General features: G+C 44.8%; 1 protein-coding gene across 3 annotated transcripts in view; it reads left to right on the plus strand.

The window, feature by feature from the left end:
- The window catches only part of BRD9 (bromodomain containing 9), a 94,467-nt gene that overhangs the window by 56,503 nt on the left and 14,678 nt on the right, over positions 1-23,286 (plus strand). For all 3 annotated transcript variants that reach the window (XM_073678436.1, XM_073678437.1, XM_073678438.1), the window contains exons 13-15: positions 4,782-4,893; positions 13,628-13,730; positions 14,262-14,429. In XM_073678436.1, coding sequence (XP_073534537.1) covers positions 4,782-4,893; positions 13,628-13,730; positions 14,262-14,429 — 383 coding nt within the window. The remainder of the gene's footprint in view (positions 1-4,781; positions 4,894-13,627; positions 13,731-14,261; positions 14,430-23,286) is intronic.

Consider the following 23,286-nt stretch of genomic DNA (forward strand, 5'->3'; position numbering starts at 1 on the left):
CTGTGTTTCCTCTCGAAGTCTTTGAAGCTCCTAGCATTCAAGTGTTAAGTAGGCTTCTTATCTTACAGGAGCCTGGATGGGGGGAAACTATCTAGTTGACGTTTTAACAGAAGGTCCCAAGGGTGGGGGCTGCTGAAGTGTGGCCATCCCTGGATATGATTTATCATTACCAAGATGGCGGCTACAGGTTCATCACAGGACTCATCAGACCAAAGCACAGATTTCCACTGGTCTAATGTCCATTCCTTGTGTTCTTTAGCCCAAACAAGTCTCTTCTGCTTGTTGCCTGTCCTTAGCAGTGGTTTCCTGGCAGCTATTTTATCATGAAGGCCTGCTGCACAAAGTCTCCTCTTAACGGTTGTTGAAGAGATGTGTCTGCTGCTAGAACTCTGTGTGGCATTGACCTGGTCTCTAATCTGAGCTGCTGTTAACCTGCGATTTCTTAGGCTGGTGACTCGGATAAACTTATCCTCAGAAGCAGAGGTGACTCTTGGTCTTCCTTTTCTGGGGCGGTCCTCATGTGAGCCAGTTTCTTTGTAGCGCTTGATGGTTTTTGCAACTACACTTGGGGACACTTTCAAAGTTTTCCCAATTTTTCGCACTGACTGACCTTCATTTCTTAAAGTAATGATGGCCACTCGTTTTTCTTTACTTAGAATTTATATTATGGCAAGTAAAAAGCAGCTAATAGTCTATTCAGTAGGACTATCAGCTGTGTATCTACCTGACTTCTGCACAACACAACTGATGGTCCCAACCCCATTTATAAGGCAAGAAATCCCACTTATTAAACCTGACAGGGCACACCTGTGAAGTGAAAACCATTTCCGGTGACTACCTCTTGAAGCTCATCAAGAGAATGCCAAGAGTCTGCATTGCAGTCATCAAAGCAAAAGGTGGCTACTTTGAAGAACCTAGAATATAAGACATATATTCAGTTGTTTCACACTTTTTTGTTAAGTATATGATTCCACATGTGTTAATTCATAGTTTTGATGCCTTCAGTGTGAAAGTACAATTTTCATAGTCATGAAAATACAGAAAAATCTTTAAATGAGAAGGTGTGTCCAAACTTTTGGTCTGTACTGTATATAATATATGTGTGTGTACAGTACAGACCAAAAGTTTGGACACACCTCATTTAAAGATTTTTCTGTAATTTCTTCACTATGAAAATTGTACATTCACACTGAAGGCATCAAAACTATGAATTAACACATGTGGAATTATATACTTAACAAAAAAGTGTGAAACAACTGAAAATATGTCTTATATTCTAGGTTCTTCAAAGTAGCCACCTTTTGCTTTGATGACTGCTTTGCACACTCTTGGCATTCTCTTGATGAGCTTCAAGAGGTAGTCACCGGATATGGTCTTCCAACAATCTTGAAGGATAAACTTATCCTCAGAAGCAGAGGTAACTCTTGGTCTTCCTTTCCTGGGACGGTCCTCATGTGAGCCAGTTTCTATGTAGCGCTTGATGGTTTTTGCAACTACACTTGGGGACAGTTTCAAAGTTTTCCCAATCTTTCGGACTGACTGACCTTCATTTCTTAAAGTAATGATGGCCACTCGTTTTTCTTTACTCAGCTGATAATACAAATTCTAACAGTCTATTCAGTAGGACTATCAGCTGAGTAAAGAAAAACGAGTGGCCATCATCACTTTAAGAAATGAAGGTCAGTCAGTCTGAAAAATTAGGAAAACTTTGAAACTGTCCCCAAGTGTAGTTGCAAAAACCATCAAGCACTACAAAGAAACTGGCTCACATGAGGACCGCCCCAGGAAAGGAAGACCAAGAGTCACCTCTGCTTCTGAGGATAAGTTTATCCAAGTCACCAGCCTCAGAAATCGCAGGTTAACAGCAGCTCAGATTAGAGACCAGGTCAATGCCACACAGAGTTCTAGCAGCAGACACATCTCTTCAACATCTGTTAAGAGGAGACTTTGTGCAGCAGGCCTTCATGGTAAAATAGCTGCTAGGAAACCACTGCTAAGGACAGGCAACAAGCAGAAGAGACTTGTTTGGGCTAAAGAACGCAAGGAATGGACATTAGATCAGTGGAAATCTGTGCTTTGGTCTGATGAGTCCAAATTTGAGATCTTTGTTTCCAACCACCGTGTCTTTGTGCGATGCAGAAAAGGTGAACGGATGGACTCTACATGCCTGGTTCCCACCGTGAAGCATGGAGGAGGAGGTGTGATGGTGTGGGGGTGCTTTGCTGGTGATATTTGGGGATTTATTCAAAATTGAAGGCATACTGAACCAGCATGGCTACCACAGCATCTTGCAGCGGCATGCTCTTCCATCCGGTTTGCGTTTAGTTGGACCATCATTTATTTTTCAACAGGACAATGACCCCAAACACACCTCCAGGCTGTGTAAGGGCTATTTGACCAAGAAGGAGAGTGATGGGGTGCTACGCCAGATGACCTGGCCTCCACAGTCACCAGACCTGAACCCAATCGAGATGGTTTGGGGTGAGCTGGACCGCAGAGTGAAGGCAAAAGGGCCAACAAATACTAAGCATCTCTGGGAACTCCTTCAAGATTGTTGGAAGACCATTTCCGGTGACTACCTCTTGAAGCTCATCAAGAGAATGCCAAGAGTGTGTAAAGCAGTCATCAAAGCAAAAGGTGGCTACTTTGAAGAACCTAGAATATAAGACATATTTTCAGTTGTTTCACACTTTTTTGTTAAGTATATAATTCCACATGTGTTAATTCATAGTTTTGATGCCTTCAGTGTGAATGGACAATTATCAAAGTCATGAAAATCTTTAAATGAGAAGGTGTGTCCAAACTTTTGGTCTGTACTGTATGTATGTGTGTGTATATATACAATATATAATATTACGCTTGCATACAGTTCTCAAATGCACCATACACTCCTGCATGCACTTTTCACATATAAGCAGACATGTCACATATGTATACACACAATTATTCATACACTGACCATATGTAGTAAACACCCCTCTTTTCTGGCACATATCTTCCTCAGCGTTTAGTTTCTGTTGCTGGTAACATCTTTCTCCTCTCAAGGTGCCTGTGGTGACAGGCTTCAGTGCTAGACAGTGTGAGCAAGAGAACCAGGAGGTGAAGGAGGAAAGGAGAGCAGCCTCCAGCTCACATACCCAGAGCTGCATGGTGGACTGAGCACATCCAGTTCAGTCACAGTTCCTGGATGCAGACTGCCATTCACTTTTCTTGATGCACGGCATCATGGGAGTGTGATGTCAGCACAGCAGCAAAGCCGGGAATCCCCAGCCTGGCTGCACGTCAGCTGAAGTCGGCTCAGTTGAGTGGAGTCTGGTGCCAAAAAAGGACTTTTTCTCCCACTTGGTATATGCCTTGTTTGTAATTTTTTGGTCAAATTCTAAATGTTATTACATCTGCATTTATTGCGCTGATTGGGCGCCGGCATCACATGTCACAACAGCATGGCAGCCCCGGGGCCCGCTAGTGCGGAAACCGCAGTGTCGGCATGGGAGGGGAGTATAGGCTTTATTATTTTATGGGGGCCAAGCATGGGGTATGAACAAGAGTTTTCCAAGTAGGGACAACTTCTTTAATGTTCTTTCCTTTTATCCTTGTTATGGAGCCAAGTGCTGTTCTTTTTATTTTCCACTCAGAGCTTCCAACTAAGTGTAATGCTGGTCACATAAGTCTTCATTCAGTTGTCAGTTTTTTTTGTGCGAGTTCTATTAGTGTTTTTCATGGATAGAACTCGTTCGTACTATAGTCTGCGGAACTGTCAACATGTCTGTGTATTTTTACGGATCACTCAAAATCACAGGTACATGTCCTACTTTGATGCTATTCTCAGATCAGTCTCACCAATGGAAGTCAACGGGTCCATGAAAAAAAAATCAAACGGTGCTTGAATGCCATTCATGTGTTGTTTGTTTTTCCATAGACCATTTCATAGGAGAGTCGTGAAAAACCTTAATCCAGTCTTTTTTTTTTCATCAGAGAAAAACTGAAACTCTGATCAAAAATTCTGAAGAATCTCGGGCCGTCTTTTTCGTACGAGATAAAAGCTGACATCTGAATGAGCCGTAACTCAGACCACCTGGATTGTCTTCACATCTAACTAAGGGCCATTTCACATTGTGTTCTTCCTCATGTCTAGTGGACCCGTCGGGGCTTGCGTCCGAACCGCAGTTTGCTACATCTGGGTGTCCGCCTCCAGTAGGTTTACACACCCAAAACTTATGCACAACAGAGCACGTAGTGACTCCGTCTGCACCATTATAGTCAATGGCCACAGCAGCGTGTACACGTGAATCCCGTTTTGCAGTGGGTTTGGACTTAAGCCCCGACGGGACCACTGAATCTAGGTAAGAGCGCAGTGTGAGAGGGGCCTAAGTGAGTCCTGCCATTGTGCATGCCAACCAGTAAGAATCGGTGCACCTTAAGCTTTCAGCACACTAGGGGGTATTCCAGAGGGCATAAAAAAATCAGCACGGGCCCCAAGTATGTAATAAGCTGCTTTTTTTGTGATTTCAAATGATCATTTGGTATTAATTCCCCTGACAGAAAAATGGAATTTGTCCTTTTAAGGAAACTTCAAAATCTTCCATATAATGATTAAACTAAATTTCTTTTTTTTAAATTGTTAGAATGTATCATCAGTTTTGTAGCCTTTTGTAGTCTTAGGTTTGTTTTTTTTTTAATCCATTTGTGTGATTTACCCCTAATCATGCCATGCTTTTCATATAAGCGTTCTACACATCCTACCCTGTAATGTATTTATATTTTAATCACTTTTATTTTAGCCTTCAAGAGTTTGTTAAAGACTGTGGGGGCTATGCAAAGAAAATGGTAAATGACATGCTGGATCAGATAACAGAAGGAGATCATTCCAAAATTCTTTATCAACTAAAACAGGTGCAGTTCTATATACTCGTATATTAGTTAACAGAAGTATTCTCTTGTAAGGTGAAGTCATATTGCTATGTTGTGCCATCACCTTCTGATCTTTGGGATCCTCACTGTTCCTAGGAATGAAGAGGCAAATGGACATAAATGCTCCAAACACCTAGGATCTAATGAGTTAAATAGTTGGGATTAGAATTGTCTGATTCCTTCAAGAGGTTGTCCACTACGATTACATTTATGACCTATGCTCAGGATAGGCCATCAATGTCTGATTGGCCGGGGTTCTACACCCGGCACCTACGCCGATCAGCTATTGTCAGTGACCAGAATTACTTACTTGCCGAGCTGCTCCGTCTGCTTGTATTGGCCACCGCAGGGTACTACACATCTGCCTCATATTCAAATCAATGGGAGGTGGATGTGCAGTACCCTGCGGCAGCCTCTACAAGTAGACGGAGCAGCTCAGCAAGTGAGTACTCCCGGCCAGCGTCCGCCTCTGCAGACACTGATAACAGCTTATCAGCGGAGGTGCTGGGTATTGGACCCTCGCGGATCAGACATTGATTACCTATCCCAGAGATAGGTCATCAGTGTAAATGTTTTGGACAAGCTTTTTCAGTTGAAGCAGTCAGTGTCCATTTTAAAATGCTGCTGTAGCAGTGCTATTGGATGATGTTTGCTTATTGCTTGGTTTAACAGGGGTCATCAGATGACCTCAGGGACCAATGAAAATTATCGGCCCTCTGATTATAATCACGGGGGCTGATAGTATTTAAAGGAGATGGTTTTTAACCCCCCTTTTTACCACTTAAATAATGCTGTCGCGAATGAGCGCAGCATTTAAGTAGTTAATCGGCCCTGATAGTTTCCAAAACCAGTTGGGGCTGATGCCGCAAGGTGTCAGCTGTCATACAGTGCTGTCACCCGCAGGATCTTCGCTCACTGGGGGGGGGCGCTATACACTTATTCCTCAGTGCTATGTAAGTGTCGCTGAGGATTAAGGACCCTTAATGACTGCTGTTTAAATGCATATCAGTGGTTGTTAAGGGGTTAACACACTCACGGATCACCTTCTTCACGTCTTCAGTTGTGGCCGAAAGTTTTGAGACTGACAAAATTTGTTTTTCACAAAGTTTGCTGCTTGAGGGTTTTTAAATGTTTTCAAGAGAGGTTTCTATGGTTAGTGAAGTACAATTATCAGCATTTTATAAGTTTTTAAACTTTTATTGACAAATGCATCAAGTTTATGCAAAGAATTTTACTGTTGACTAGTGTTGAGCGATACCTTCCGATATCATGAAATATCGTATCGGACCGATACTCAAAAAGTATCGGATATCGCCGATTCCGATACCGGAAACCAATGCAAGTCAATGGGACACTAATATCGGAATGAAAATAAACCCTTTCTTTCCTTGTAGGTTAATTCTACATGAAGTAAAACAACTAAGAATAATGTAGAATGTATTACGCGAAAAGCCGGCAATTCATCAGCGCATACACCGGTACCCGACAATTTACAACAGAAAGAATAGAGCTTCACACATAGATTAGATAGATAGAAACATGTCAGTAACACATATATGAAGTACAGTGACAGTGCTGGTTACTGTACTTGTCATTTAGTGTAAAGGATTTATTAAAAAAAATAATAGTCTTTTCATGCACCGTCTCTTTAAAAAAGCCAGCCGGCAATTCAGCATCTGTACCCGACAATTTATAACAGACAGAATAGAGCTTCACACATAGATTAGATAGATAGAAACATGTCAGTCACATATATATGAAGTACAGTGACAGTGTTGATTACTGTACTTGTCATTTAGTGTTAAAATAAAGGATTTATTTAAAAAAAAATTGGCGTGGGGTTCCCCTTAATTTTAGTCTCTAGCGGAGGTTAAGCAGACAGCTGGGGCAGATGTTTGAAGCCTGGGAAGGGGGTAATACCCACGGAGCTTCCCAGGCTACTAATATCAGCCCCCAGCTGAATACATAGCCTTTACTAGCTATTAAAATGGGGGACCCCCCCCCAAAAAAAAATGACGTGGGGTCCCCCCTAATTTAATAGCTAGCAAAGGCTAGGCAGACAGCTGGGGGCTGATATTAATAGCCCAGGAAGGGTGCCATGAATATTGGCCCCCTCCCTGGCTAGAAACACCAGCCGTCAGCTGCCCCAGAAATGGCGCATCCATAGGATGCGCCAATTCTGGCACTTAGCCTCGCTCTTCCCACTGCCCTGTAGCGGTGGCAGTGGGGTAATAGGGCTGGGGTTGATGTCCGCTTATAATGCCAGCTGACATCAAGCCCAGGTTGGTAATGGAGAGGCGTCTATAAGACACCCCCATTACTAACCCCATAGTCAAAGTTAAAAAACAAACAAACACCCAGAATAAAGTCCTTTAATTGAAATAAAGACACAATTCTTTATTGTTCTAAATTAAACCATACTTACCGTCACGCCCATTCCAGCTGAAGCCAACGATCTCCTGCAATAAAAGAAAAATAATAAACCAACATCATCCTTACCTTTCCATGGTTCCCACGATGGCTCCAGCTCTGCTACATCGAGATGACAGGCTGGACCGCAGCAGAACGCTGCCATCCAGCCTGTCATCCCGCAGACACTGAGAAGCGCAGGCATGCTTGCGCTCCTCAGTGTCTCTCTGTGACGGCATCCAGATGAGCCGACAATGAACTCGGCTCACCTCATGCACGTCACTGACAGCGTGGGAGAATTCTCCTGCACTCAGCGCTTCAGCGTGAGAATTTTCCCACGCTGTCAGTGACGTGCATGAGGTGAGCCGAGTTCATTGGACATGACCTCGGCTCATCTTTATGCCGTCACAGCCAGACACTGAGGAGCGCAAGCATGCCTGCGCTTCTCAGTGTCTGCGGGATGACAGGCTGGATGGCAGCTTTCTGCTGCAGGTCCAGCCTGTCATCTCGATGTAGCAGAGCTGAAGCTGTCCTGGGAACCATGGGAAGGTAAGGATGAGGTTGCTTTACTATTTTTCTCTTATTGCAGGAGATCGTTGGCTTCAGTTGGAATGGGCATGATGGTAAGTATGGTTTAATTTAGAACAATAAAGAATTGTGTCTTTATTTCAATTAAAGGACTTTATTCTGGGTGTTGTGTTTTTTTTAAATACTTTACTAGAAATTCATGGTGGTCATGTCTAATATTGGCGTGACCCCATGAATTTCGGGCTTAGGGCCAGCTGATAATGCCAAGCTGGCCTTAACCCCTTTATTACCCAGTGAGCCACCGCACCAGGGCCCTGGATGAGTTGGGTACAGCGCCAGAAGATGGCGCTTCTATGAACGCGCCATTTTCCGGGGCGACTGCGGACTGCAATTTGCAGCGGATGGGGCCCAGAAAGCTTGGGTCTCCCTGCGCTGCAGATTCCAGCCCCCAGCTGCCTAGTTGTACCTGGCTGGACACAAAAATAGGGCGAAGCTCCACGTATTTTTTTTTAATTATTTCATGAAATAATTTTTTAAAAAAAGGGCTTCCCTATATTGTTGTGTCCGGCCAGGTACAAATAGGCAGCTGGTGGTTGGGGGCAGCCCGTTCCTGCCTGCTGCACCTGGCTGGACACAAATATAGGGCGAAGCCCCACATCAATTTTTTTTTAATTATTTCATGAATTTCCTGAAATAATTTAAAAAAAATTGACATGGGGCTTCGCACTATATTTGTGTCCAGCCAGGTACAGCAGGCAGGAACGGGCTGCCCCCAACCACCAGCTGCCTATTTGTACCTGGCCGGACACAACAATATAGGGAAGCCCTTTTTTCTTTATTATTTCATGAATTTCATGAAATAATTTTAAAAAAAAAAATACGTGGGGCTTCTCCCTATTTTTGTGTCCAGCCAGGTACAACTAGGCAGCTGGGGGCTGGAATCTGCAGCGCAGGGAGACCCAAGCTTTCTGGGCCCCATCCGCTGCAAATTGCAGTCCGCAGCCACCCCGGAAAATGGCGCGTTCATAGAAGCTGGATGCTGTACCTGGCTGGCATACAAAAATATGGCAAAGCCCACGTCAAAATTTTTGGGAAAAATTTATTAAAAAATAAATAATAATTTAGGGACTGCATCTTTATTAACTCCTCAAGTGTCATTTAGTGTTAAAATAAAGGATTTATTTTAAAAAAAAAATTGGCGTGGGATCCCCCATAATTTTAGTCTCTAGCGGAGGTTAACCAGACGGCTGGGGCAGATGTTTGAAGCCTGGGAAGGGGGTAATACCCACGGAGCTTCCCAGACTACTAATATCAGCCCCCAGCTGAATACCTAGCCTTTACTAGCTATTAAAATGGGGGACCCCCCCAAAAAAATGACGTGGGGTCCCCTCTATTTTAATAGCTACAAAGGCTAGGCAGACAGCTGGGGGCTGATATTAATAGCCCAGGAAGGGTGCCATGAATATTGGCCCCCTCCCAGGCTAGAAACACCAGCCGTCAGCCGCCCCAGAAATGGCGCATCCATAGGATGCGCCAATTCTGGCACTTAGCCTCGCTCTTCCACGCTGCCCTGGTGCGGTGGCAGGGGGTAATAGGGTTGGGGTTCATGTCAGCGCCAGCTGCCATGAAGCCCAGGTTAGTAATGATGGGCGTCTATAAGACACCCCCATTACTAACCTACAAAGTGTTAAAAAGAAAAAACACACTACACCCAGAAAAAAATAATTTATTTGAAATAAAACACACCATTTTATTTAATTCTTAGTTTACTAAAAAAAAATAGTTACCTGTCCACGTTCCTGCGCTGATCTCCCATGCACAGCTGTCACATCTGGAGATGGTGACAGCTGTGCATGGCTGCTGTAAGCTCACGCTGCCGGGAACACGTGCGCTCCCGGCAGCGGGAGCCACTGACTGAGGTCACCGGAGTGCATTCAGGCAGCGCAGCTCCGGAGACCTCCTTTACGGCACTGCTGTACCGTGGGAATTTCTCACGATACAGCGGGGCCGTAAAGCAGCTAACCGGAGCAGCGCTGCCTGAACTCCGGCGAACCCGCTTATGGAATGACGGGGCTGCTTTACGGCCCCTTCATTCTAGCGGCGGCAGCGGTTCAGAGCGGTCACATTCTATGTGGCTGCTCTAAACTGGAGATCATCGTGGGACACTCTTGGACTACTACGGAGGGGTAAGGATAAGGTTGTGATTTATTATTTTAGATTTTATTCCAGGAGATCGAAGGCTTCGGGGAATTAGGTGTCTAGGTGAGTATAGGTGTAGTTTTTTATTTTTTACTTTATTTTAGGTGGCGATCGGCTGGGACAGGTAATGTATAAACTAATTTATTTTAGGCAACCACTGGCCACCAATGACATGTATTTAACATTTATTGGGGACACAGTAGGGCAAACTACTGCTCCCATCGAGCTGATCCTGCTGGCACGAGTGGACGGTGGACAGACATAGGCCGATGGGAGTAGTAGTGTCACATCGGCCTATGTCTGCCTGCACGCACACACCCGCACACATCCTGCACACATCGCACAGACCCGCAGACATCGCACAGACACCGCACACACCCGCAGACATCGCACAGACACCCGCACACACCAATCATGACGGGCTGATCGTCTGGGAGGTGAGGCTGACCTATGCGACCGTGGGAAAGTTCATGTGAGTTCATGCAATGCAGTCAAGCATGAACTCACATGAACCCTCTGAGGGCACCGCGGCTACTTCAAATGAACAGCTGATCGGCATCACTTGATACCTCAGCTGTTCATTTGAAATAACCGGCGGGAAAGCGCAGCACAGAACGGGAAAGCCGGCGGTGAAGTCTTTTCACTGCCGGCTTCCCCGCCCCCGGGTCCTTCGCTCCCCGCTCCTTGGTGCTGCGCTCCCCGCCCGGTCCTAACTTACGATCGGGATGGGAGGTGGCGAGGGGAGCGGAGGATCGGGGTGGGAGGCTGCGGGGAAGCAGTATGGGGCTGTGTGATTGTTTAAAAGCCGGCGGCTTTTTACCGCGCGCCGGCTTTTAAACAATCAGGAGAATTCTCTCACGCTGGGATGGCATTCTGATGACAGGCTGGATCGCAGCTTAGCGCTGCCATCCAGCTTGTCATCGTTCAGAGACACTGCAGAGCGCAGGCATTATGGGAACTTCCGATTCCGGTATTCGATATTGTAAAAGTATCGGAATTAAGTATCGGAATTCCGATACCGCGAATATCGGCCGATACCCGATATTTCAGTATCGGAATGCTCAACACTACTGTTGACCCATATTTTTCAAGTCTTCTGCAATTCGCTCTGGTAATACTGATATTGACTTTTTCAAATCCTAAAAACCTGTAGTCAATCTTTTTTTTTTCACCCAGCCACTAAGGCTATGTGCCCATGATGCAGAAATGAAGCTGAAAATTTCTGCAGCATTTCTGCATCTCCCTGGCAGAAAAAACGCATGCAGATTGTGCATGTGTTTTTCCTGCAGAATACATGCGGATCCACATGCATTTCTGCATGCGGGTTGACAAGCGCTTTCCAGGCGATAGCATCACTTGGAAAGTGCTTGACAACTAGGTCACACTGTATAAATCCATGCAAACAGCATGGATTTATACAGTGTGAACCGTAAAAATAATAAAATAAAGCTATACTCACCCCCGAGGCCCCGGCATGGCTGCAGCGCTCGTTCCTGGCTGGTTCCCGGCTGCCGGCATATCGCGAGACACAGCGGTGAAGGGCCTGCGGTCACATGACTGTGACGTCACCGAAGGTCCTTCAGTGATGCCGGCATGCAGAGAAGCCTTCGGAAAGGTGAGTATAAACTTTATTTATTATTTTATTCTTTTTTTACAGGTTCTATGGTACCCAGGTCTGGATGAGAGTCTCCTCTCCTCCAGAACTGGGTACCATCCGCACATTGAAACGCATATAGAATCCCCTTGTCAAATGTACAGTCGCGGTTTCTATGCGTCTCAATGCAAGTCAATGGCTTCCATTCCGCTGCGCTTCCGCAAAATTAAATGACATGCTGCGGATTTTTGTACGCAGCATAAAAGCTGCAGAACAATCCGCAGCATGTGCATAGAACATGCGGAATCCCCTTGGGGACCATGGGGTGCGGATTACCTAGCGTTTCACAAGCGTTTACGCTGTTGAAATTCCGCAGCATAAACGCTTGAAAAACGCTACGTGGGCACACAGCCTTAGTTATTGCTTTTGCCTTGTGATTTGGTGCTCAGGCACGCTGGAAAAAGCACTTTTGATCCCCAAATTGTTCTTGGATCGTTGGAGGAAGTTGAGATAGATTAGATACCGTTCTTTATTCATGGCAGTGTCCTCCGCAAAATTTTGAGTGAGCCCATTTCCTTGGATGAGAAATAGCCCTACACATAGGATGCTTTACTGTTGGCATAAAGCATAGCTCATGGTAGCGCTCATCTTTTCTGAAAGGCAGCACCTCATCAGTCCTCTGGAGTCCAATCCCTGTACTTCATGTAGAATGTCAGTCTGTCTTTTGCTTTTGTTTTGCTCCCATTCTTGACACCAGGCCATCTGCAAAAGCCTTTACTTCACTGTGCATGCAGATGCACTTACACTTACCTGCTGCCATTCCTGAATAAGTGCTTCACTGGTATTAAACCTATCCCGTAGCTGAATTATTATTATTGTTATAGCGCGATTTATTCCATGGCGCTTTACATGTGAAAAAGGTATACATAATAAAAAACAAGTACAATAATCTTGAACAATATAAGACACCGAATGGTACAGGAGGAGAGAGGACCCTGCCCGCGAGGGCTCGCAATCTACAAGGGAGGAGTGAGGATACAGTAGGTGGGGGTAGAACTGATTTGTACAGCGGTATGGTAGAATGAGGGCTACTGCAGGATTGTAGGCTTAAGGTAGGTCCTTTTTGAAGGCTTCCATAGTATGCGAGAGTCTGATATGTTGGGGTAGAGCGTTCCAGAGTAGGAGGGATGCATGGGAGAAATCTTGTATGCGATCCTTTAAAAGACCTTCCTGGTACTTGTGGAACTTTCTTGGGTGCCCACTGCAATTGCACCTTTCTTGGTAGTTCTTGATGATCTGATAAATGGTTGATTTAAGGCCAATGTCCTTGCCTGTAAAGCCTTTGTAGTGCAAAGCAAGGATGACTACATGTGTTTCCTTGGAGGTAACCATGCTTAACAGAAGATAATGATTTTAAGCACTGGTCCCCATTTAAAGAAACCAGTCTGATCTTAGACTTCTATCACCATAACAGAGTGAGCTGGCCTGTTCTCAATTACACTCTCTGCTGAGCTAATGAGAAGATCAGTAAAATTATTTAAGTATTTTATTTTGTTGCAGTGCTGAAATCCAATGGGGTTTTGTGATAAGCTGGCATACAGATACTTAATATCTCTCTTCATAACAATCAAGGGTTAATACAAATTGGCACTAGGGAAACTGAAGCAGGAAACTTTGTGGAAACCAAAATGTGTCGGTCTCAAAACTTTTGGCCACAGCTGTGTAAAGTGCTGAGTGGCATTTTGAGAATGTGCCAAGTTATCACTTGGTATCTTAGGCTTCATTTGTACACGGCAAAAGTAAAAAAAAAAAAAAAAAGTCTTGACTATCAGCTGTGCAAAATGTCAAACTCCTGGCATCAAAAGGGTTATTGCATTGTATGCAATAATTTAAGCATAAATTGGAAAAAAAACATACACCTTAATTACTGCTGTAATTATTTTACTACGTACTTGAAAAATTTTTTATTTTTTTTTGCTACTTTAGATTGGTGAATCTGTGGGTGACGGCAGCAATTCCGTACTTGATTTTATGTCCATGAAGTCCTATTCTGATGTATCTCTAGAAATGTCAATGCTAAATTCATTGGGTATGTATACGTTGCACTTATATAAAATGTTACACATGTATAACACTTATTTCGATCAGTCCTTAAAGGGGTACTCCCATCTCCAAGATCCTATCCCAGTATGTAGTAGGTGCAATAAAAATAATATTGGCAAATGCCTCCAATTAGAAATGTAGTATAGTTTTTCTGATTCGCCATCTCTCTTTCCTCATGTGCAGGCATTGCAGGACTTTCGGTATCTATGGTTCTGACCACTGATAAAGTGAGTTAGTTAGCTAGTTGCTAGTGGTCGTAACCATGGATACCTAAGGTCCTGCAATGCCTGCACATGAGGAAAGAGACATAGCGAATCAGAAAAACTATACTACATTTCTAATTGGAGGTATTTGCTAATATTATTATTATTACACCTACTATATATTGGGATAGGATTTTGGAGATGGGAATACCCGCTTAAGTACACTCATGTTACAAATATCTGTGAACCAAGGCTTATTTCATGTGTAATATTAAAGGAACTTTTTTTTTTCTCCCTTCTATGTAAACCATTAGGAAAAGCGAAGAAAGAGCTTGACCACGATGAAGGTCATCTTAACTTCGATGACGCAGCTAAACTCTTGCACGACTTTCATGACGTACACAATGACAGAGTTGGATCTAGACCGTCTTCCAATATAAGTTCTTTATCCAACAACTCGGAAAGAGATCATCATCATCTTGGTTAGCTTTATGCCTTCTTATTACTGTCTCTGAATGTGAATATCTGCTTCTGCTGACTGAAATGCAAAAAAACTTTCTTGATCATAGGCAATTTTTTGCTATGATTTTATCATTCTTGGAGGAGTCAAAAATAAAGCTGCTTTGTTTAATCCCTTCCCGACATATGACGTACCGGTATGTAATACCTTACGGGCACTTTACCCAAGTGGACTTACTGGTACGTCATGGCGATCATGTAGGCACAGCTGCCAGGAGCTTGGCTTAAGTGACGGTGCCCCCACTGCCCTTGGCGGGTTAACCCTCTAAACATTTTCACTGCATTAAAAACGCAACATCTTCCAGCAAAGTGGATGACCATAGAAATATCATGCCCACTGTGCTTTATTACTCGGCATAAACTGACCTGAGGGGCGTGTTTCAAATCTGCAACATGTTAGGCTATGTGCCCACAATCAGGCTATAGCAGCGCTTTGGACGCAGCGTATTTTTGCTGAGTCCAAAATGCTGCGTCCGATTATGCAGGTCAGTCTGCATGTTCTCAGTGAACAATGCGGAGTTACCGCACCCTATACATTCTATTGGGGAAATTTCTGTTGTGGAGACTAGCATCTCTGCAACAGAAATTGTCATTCTGAGGCTTGTAAAGCCGCACCGCCGGTGAGTTTACGCAGCGTCAAATAGAAGCACAGTGGGCACAGGATTTCTATAAATCCATCCACTGTGCTTCTATTGTAGAATGCAGCATTTTGGACGCAGCGCAGGTGAGCTGCATCCAAAAAGCTGCTATTACAGATCATGGGCACGCAGCCTTAATATTTCTTGCGGTTACTCTGAGTTTTATGTGCAGATCTTCCCATAGACTTGCATTAGATGTTTAAAATCAGTGAGTAAAAAACACGCATGCGTTTTTAGTGCGTTTCTGCAGTAGAAATGCATCGAAAAGGCATGTTATATGACATGACTGTATCAATAGAAGTTTTTTTGTGAAAGCCAAATACCAGGAAGTATAACAAATAAAGCTGCTTTGTTTAACCCCTTCCCGACATGTGACGTACTGGTACATCATATCTTGCGACTACTTCAACCAAGTGGATGTACTGTATGTCATGGTGATCATGTAGGCACATCTGCCAGGTGCTTGGCTTAAGTGATAGCCAAGCTCCAGCTGTCATACCCAGGAGCCTTTGGCTGTTTAACGCTCTAAACCCCACAATCAATAGTGATAACAGCATTTAGAAGGCGGGGCAGGGGCTCCCTCTCCCAACCAATTGGCACTTCAGTGATGTAATTGTGGACTGCCAATGGTTGTCATTGCAACCTGAGGTCAAATAATGACCTCCAGGTATGCCAGCTACTATGGCCTGTTATACCATGCCAGGAGCATGGTCTAACAGGTGTTCTTTCAGTGTAAAGCCACGTACACGTTTGGGTATTTGGTCAGTATTTTGCCTCCCTAATTGTAAGCCAAAACCAGGAGTGGGTGATAAATACAGAAGTGGTGATGCGTTTCTATTATACTTTTTCTTTTGATTATTCCACTCTTGGTTTTGGCTTACAAATACTGATGTAAAATACTGACCAAATACTGAAGGTGTGAACGTGACCTAACACTGAGAGGAATAATACATTGCAGTACATGTGTATTACAATCAAACCAAAAGAAAAAAAACGAGATGTGGCCAAAATAAAATCAGGAAAGTGTGGAGATAAAAATACCCAATGTTCAATAATAAAGGTATATAGGGGCACAGAAGGTGCTCACAGAAATGACAAAAAGATATCTATAAATACATACGTGATTGATTGAAAAAGCAGCATATAATACAGACTGATCGGTATGAAATCATTACACAGTACAACGGAAGTTGCAAAAAAGCTGATGATAAATAAATACAGGTCTATTCACAGCAAACGGTAGAGATAGAATATCCGTAAAAGATGCTATATGTGTATATATTTATTTGGATTACAGTGTTTAAACCTGTTAATACATAGGAAATGCTTCTACTTGTATCAAGTTCCTATTGCACTGCACATTACATGATGAACACATAACGATATAGTTAAAGACTGATATTGTATCCTGTATTGCAGAGGATTGAGCTAAGTTCATGATCCAAAACGTTAGTACTTATTTGAATACATAAAAAACACATATCAATGGGGAGAGAGCTACTAGTGTGGCGACAGATGTCCACATAATCCCATATAATTAAGATAATTGCACGTAGGCAAACCATACATCCATGTTCAAAGCGTACCATTCCATACATCCAATATTATTTAATGTTATATGCAATTAAACCAAAGTATAAGTGAATACATGTATATGAAAGTATCTACAGTGCATGATATTATCATGATGCATAGCTACATGTATATACACCAAACCAATAAAAAAGTAGAAATGGCAAAACAAAAAACACTGGTGTAAAAAGTGCAAAAATTGTATAATGTGCAAGGTGTAAGAAAAGGTGCAGTTAGGTGAAGATACATAAAAAAAAAAATCATAGTGAATACTTACAGTAGTGTTCAAAATAATAGCAGTCCAATATGACTAACCAGATTAATCACTGTTTTCCCCTTCTCCCATGACAGCACCGCCTGAGAGAGGTTATCCGCCCACTAAGGACAGGAAACCTACTGAATAAAAAGGCGGTACCTCTCCTTCGCATCAGTTTGGTTTCCTGTCCTTGAAGGGAACTGCTGAAGAGCGGTGCTTCATGGAACTTACCAGGCTGGAGGGTGTCCATGGACTGAGATATACTGCTGGCTAGAAGGTCCGCGGTGCAGCAGGCGTGCCGGCGGGGTCCTCTTCATAATGACCCCTGCTGACACGCATCCCGGCTCTGCGCGCACTGGGTCTGCCTGCAGGCTGGGCCAAGCGCGCCGGGTTACGTCCGGGTCTGTGCAGGTAGGCCGGGTGGGAGGCCTCCAGTGGAGTGTGCCAGGCCCTTCTTCTGGGGCTGAGTGGGCGTGCTGGTGTTATGCTACCATGCCCGATGTCGAGCGCGCCGGAAAGTGGGACTTCCGGGTCTGCGCAACCTCAGGGCGCGTGACAGGAAGTTCCGGCGTGCCCTGATGATGCAGCACGCCGGAATATAGAGCCACCCAGAACTGTCCAACTGCTGGGTGCGTGTCAGGAAGTCGGCGCACCCTGATGATGAGCACGCCGGAATGTATTGCGGCGGTGCATATGGCACTAAAAGCCTTGTCTAACCCGGATATCCGGAGGTGGACCTGACTGGGGTTGGTGTGGCATCCCTCAGCTATTAAAGAGAGGGAAAGGCTGCAAGATGGCGGTGCCTGCACATCTTCTCCAACATGGATCAAGAGCTGCAGTCACCTGAGCAACAGCAGCAGCAGCAGCGCCACCCTCAAGGACGCAGCAATGGCAGTCGAACCAGCGAAAGCAAGACCAGCCAGAGGAGCAGGGCAGGTCATGAGTCCACCACCTCCAGGTGAGAGAGGTCATGTGAACTAATCCAACCTCCATCTCCGGTACCCTAGACTGTACGGCACAGTGGTGAGTGATCTTCATGAAAGTTCACCATGATAAATAGATCCCTTTCTTTGTGTATTTTTTTTACTAGGAAAGGCCCAAGAAATGTAGCGCCGAAAAGAGCAACAGGGACTATTCGCTGTGTGGCGTTAATTGTCCCAGCACATATACTAAAAAGCTCTGCCCTGGGTGTATCCAAAAGACCATATCGGAGGAAGCCCCCAGCTTTGCCATGGATCTAAAATCAATAATCCAAACTGAGATTAGGGACTCCCTGAAAACCCTGATTAAACGTAAGAAGAGTAAAAAGCCAAAACATCAGACAACTGATTCAGAGGAATCGGTAATGTTACAAGGTGAGGGGGGTCTATTTCCTCTTCTACCTCCTCTTCATACTCATCATCATCATCTTCTTCAGAGTGTGATATGGGTGGTAGGCTATGTTTTCCAGCAGGAAACACGGATAAGTTAATAAAGGCTATAAGAACGACTATGGACATAGCTTATACCAAGACCCCTAGAACAGTTCAAGACATCATGTTTGGGGGTCTAGATCAAAAGAAAAGGCACACATTCCCGGACAATGACAGGATTAAAATACTCATTGACAAAGAATGGAAGAGACCCGAAAAGAAGGGGCAGCTACCATAATCTTCAAAAAGGAGATACCAATTTGAGGAAGAGTATACAGCCAGGTGTGATAAAACCCCTAAAATTGATGTGGCGGTGTCAAAATCCTGTAAGAAATTCACCTTGCCATTTGAGAGCTCTCAAAGTTCCCCTTGACAAGAAGGCTGAGTCTTATCTGAAACAAACATGGGAGTCCTCAGCGGGAGCATTAAAACCGGCCTGCACAGCCACTTGCACAGCCAAGTCAATGATGGTCTGGCTACAACAACTAGAGGACCAAATTAAAGAGGACTTTCCCAGGGAAAAGATCCTGGCCGGTCTGTCGCTAATGCAGGGGGCGGCTGCCTTCCTCGCCGACGCATCGGCGGATTCGGTGAGACTGGCAGCTAGGTCGGCAAATTTGTCCAATGTGGCTCGCAGAGCATTGGGGCTCACGAGCTGGCCTGGGGACATCCTGTCTAAGAACAAATTGTGTTAAATCCCGTGTGAAGGGGAATTTCTTTTCGGCAGGGCTCTGGACTACATACTAGATAAGGCAGCAGATAAAAAAAAGAATGGGTTTCCCAATGTATCGATGCCACTATACAAAAGTACCTTTCGCAAAAGAAGGTATAGCAGGAGTAAATTCTCCAGAGAACAGGTGAAATGGAAGAACAGAAAGCCAAAAAGTGAAGGCTTCATGTTCGGAGGTCCTTCCTCTGAGAATAGGAAACCCCTAAGTGACAGACCTCCCCAGGTAGGAGGAAAACTGTCCCACTTCCTGCCTGCCTGGGAAAGAATTTCATCCAGTGCTTGTGACGCGCCCCCTGGGCCAGTGTTGTTTGGGGGATACCCGGAGCCGGATCAGATGGGGGTTGTAGTCTCCGAGTGGCGGTGACCCGGTCCGTGCCCAGGGTGTCAAACTCAGTCTGTGGCAGTCTTTACAGATGTTGTTGGTGTTCTTAGTGTCGACTACGCCACCCGTTGATTTGCGGTCAAAAGGCCGCCGCTGCAGCAGGGTCCGCTGAGGCTGCTGGTATGTGTGCAGCTGTGATAGTATAACCCCCAACGGGAGGGGTATAGCCTCAGGGGGTCAGGTGTAGAGGATGGTGGTAGTGGTGGTGCAGTGTGGATGGTAAGAAGACTCAGAGTCGGGCTGTGCAGTTCAGGGTTTTTACTTACTGCTGTTCTGTTGGTCACTCTGGCCTTGAGTGACCGCCCGAGCCGTGCTGCGTCCACCAGGTCCTGGACTCGGCCAACCCCCAAGCAATTCTGGAGCGTGGTCCTGAGCTCCCTTTCTGACTGTCCTCTCTACTGGCCTTTCTCACCAGGGGTCCACTTATGTCCGGCTCCCTCGGGCCTCTTGGTGGGTGCACCTCTTCGGGGTTCCCTGACCCTATACCTGGTGTGCCTTCCTTGTGGACTTGGTGAGGGGCTGCTCCACATGTAATGTCGCAGCCTCCGGTTCTTAGTTGAGGGTTGTTTCTCTCCTCCACTAATTTGGGATCCGGTTCCCTTGCGTGCCAACCCTTCACCCTTCTGGTTGTATACTAGGTTCTTGGGGTTCCTTCTTCTCCCCCTCTGGGTCCTTCTCTTCTCCTCTCTCTCTTCTCTCTGCAGGCTCTCCTGGACCTCTCTACAAAAGACTGACTGGTAACTGTCTGCCTGTCTGACCCTGATCTAAGATGGTTCCCACCTTATATACTCCCTCTATGTGTGAGCTCAGGTGACCAGCACCCAATGAGCTCCTAGCATTACCCAGACTGCTCCCCCTATCTGCCCCTACACTACTGGGATGTTCCACCCCCCTCCCACTCCAGCCAGGGACAGACACTGTCGTACCTGCACATATACCTAGTGGGAGTACCATCGGTCTGTCCCTCGGAAATGGGATGTATGTAGTGTATGCAGCTAACTGAGCTCAGTTCCACACTCCATCCTTACCCGGGAGTGGAATACCACACCTCTGGCTTGAGGTGCAATACCCCTGTAGCAGCCGAATCCTCAGGGTGCTACACTTGGATATTTTGTATAATAAAAACAGAACAGAGATTGGAATTCACATCTATCCCTTGGCAAATCTTCAGGAACTCCTCTCCCAGGGAGCAAGCAGCCCTGGAGAATGAAGTGTTAAGCTTAGTGAAAAAGCAGGTTCTGAAGGAGACGCTAATAAGCCAACAAGGGAAAGGATTCTATTCTCCCTTGTTGCTAATAAAAAAAAAAAAACACCACACCTTCAGAACCATAATCAACTTGAAAGGCCTAAACAGCTTCCTGATCTACAGACCCTTCAAGATGGAATCTATAAGATCGGTCATAAAAATGTTGTTTCCGGGATGTTACATGAGTATCCTGGATCTGAAGGACTACTATTACCACGTCCCAATCCATGCGAAAGATCAGCAGTATCTGAGAGTGGCTGTATATATCAACAAGCGAGTCAGGCATTTTCATTCACAGCTTTACCCTTCGGTCTCTCTATGGCTCTGAGGATCTTTACAAAGATCAATCTGGAGGTCACTGCACATCTCCAAGAACGGGATACCCTGGTAGTCCCGTACTTGGACGACTTTCTGGTAGTGGGCTGATAAGTAGAACACAGCAGTGTCAAGTTGTCAGAAGTCAGAACCAGTCTGATCGAACTTGGGTGGATATTAAATCTGAAAAAGTCTAGACTGGAGCCACAAAAAGGTTCAGTCTTTCCTAGGGCTTATCTTGGACTCCGAAAAACGGACTTGTCTACTACCGGAAGACAAACACAAGATTGTGACCTTAATCTCGGAAACAGTCAGAAATCCATGTATGACTCTAAGGAAAGCAATGTCTCTATTAGGTAAAATGACATCATGTATCCCAGTGGTACATTGGTCTTATCAGATCAAGGACATAATTACAACTGACGCAAGCTCAGATGGATAGGGAGCACATGTGAAGGATTGTGTAATCGAGGGAGTCTGGTTGGACACCCAGAGGAGTTACTCCTCAAATATGAAGGAGCTGTTGGCCGTGAAGAATGCAGCAATGAAGCTGTTTCCAATTGCAAGGGCAGCATGTCCATATTGTCAGCCACAGAGCTGTGGAGTCGGAGTCTGTGTCCGTTTTGGTGGAGTCTGTATAAAATGGACCGACTCCTAAAATATATAATACATTGGGTACAGTAGTTCAATGCAGTTTGAGGGGAATATTTTTTTCATAAGAATTTGGGAAAGTTATGAAATGCCCTATAAATGTCTGTCCTATTCCTGATCTAAGGGTCTAGACTTTTAGCTGAGATGAATCTGTGCTACAGTTTATGTACATAAGTAGAGAAGCTCCTCCTCTACAGATAAGGGAAAAAAAACATGCAGGGAAGGAATGCCTGCAAACATCTCAGAACTTCTGGAGTGAACAGGAAAGCAGGATTAAGGTAAGTACTTCTTAAAGCATATCTAAACTTTCAATAAACTGTGCATAAATTAATAGTCCCATATTTGTTGTTTCTGTATGCTTGATGTTTTAGTTTGTCTTTCCTCTTAGCTCATAAATATATTTTATCTAAATGGCTTGATTATTTTATCATAATAATGATTAAAAGCCTGATGTTACCATTTTACTACAGTAAATTTATCACTTAAACTTCAACATGAGCCATGTATGAGGGAGTCTGAATCGTGGAGTCGGTGTCATGGAAATTGAGGAGTCGGAGGTTTGGCTTACTGACTCCACAGCCCTGGTCAGACAGTTGCACAACAGTCGCCTATGTCAACCACTAGGCGGGGGTACAAGATCCCGCCGTCTGTTGCTGGTGGCGGAAGAGATCCTGCAGTTTGCGGAGCAATACTAGTTTACGCTCTCGGCGCTGCATATACGAGGGAAAGAAAACGAGCAGATTTCTTGAGTCTCAGAATACACTAAAACAGGGAGAATGGGAGCTAAATCTGACAGTATTCCAACAAATTGTGGACCGCTGGGGTCGTCCAGAAATAGATCTGTTCGCCAGAAAGGAAAACAAAAATCGTGTCCTTGAATCCGAAGGAAAAGCCCTATTCAGTAGATGCACTGCAGATTCCCTGGAACTTCGGCCTAGCCTACGCCATTGCCCCACTAATGTTGATACCAACAGTATTGAGGAAGGTCCAAGAGGAACAGGCAAGAGTTATTTTGATTGCTCCGTTCTGGCCCAACAGACCATGGTTCACCTGGATAACAATGATGTCTGAGTTGGATCCGTGGGTCCTCCCAGACGTTCGGATCTCCTCAAGCAGGGCCCAGTCTTCCATCCTCAAAGGTCGGGCCTGCATTTGACAGCCTACAGTTTGAGTTGTCATTGCTGATTCAGGAAGGTTTTTCCCCAAATCTAGTCACCACTCTGCTTAAAAGCAGATCTATGATAGGACATGGGCAAAATTCCTGTCTACTTCGGGACAATCAGCAAGAGGTAAAATTCCTATAAAGGCCACATTAGAATTTCTACAGAGGGGCTTAGAAATGGGATTGGCTACCAGCACCCTTAAGATGCAAGTATCGGCTCTAGGAGCCCTGTATAAATACAATCTGGCGGTAGATAAGTGGGTCATGAGATTCATAAAAGCATGTGACAGATCCAGACCATTTACTACCCCTGAGAATGCCTCCCTGGGATCTGAACTTGGTCCTAGTACCGCTGGTTAAGCCTCCCTTTGAGCCTTTAGAAGAGGTGACCGTAACAGCCCTCACCCTGAAGACAGTTATACTGATAGCTCTTACATCAGCCCGTAGAGTTAGTGA

The sequence above is a fragment of the Phyllobates terribilis genome, unplaced genomic scaffold (genome assembly GCF_046119375.1).
Source record: "Phyllobates terribilis strain yellow unplaced genomic scaffold, ASM4611937v1 Scaffold_4__5_contigs__length_816908805, whole genome shotgun sequence".
In the NCBI taxonomy this organism is placed as follows: domain Eukaryota; kingdom Metazoa; phylum Chordata; class Amphibia; order Anura; family Dendrobatidae; genus Phyllobates; species Phyllobates terribilis.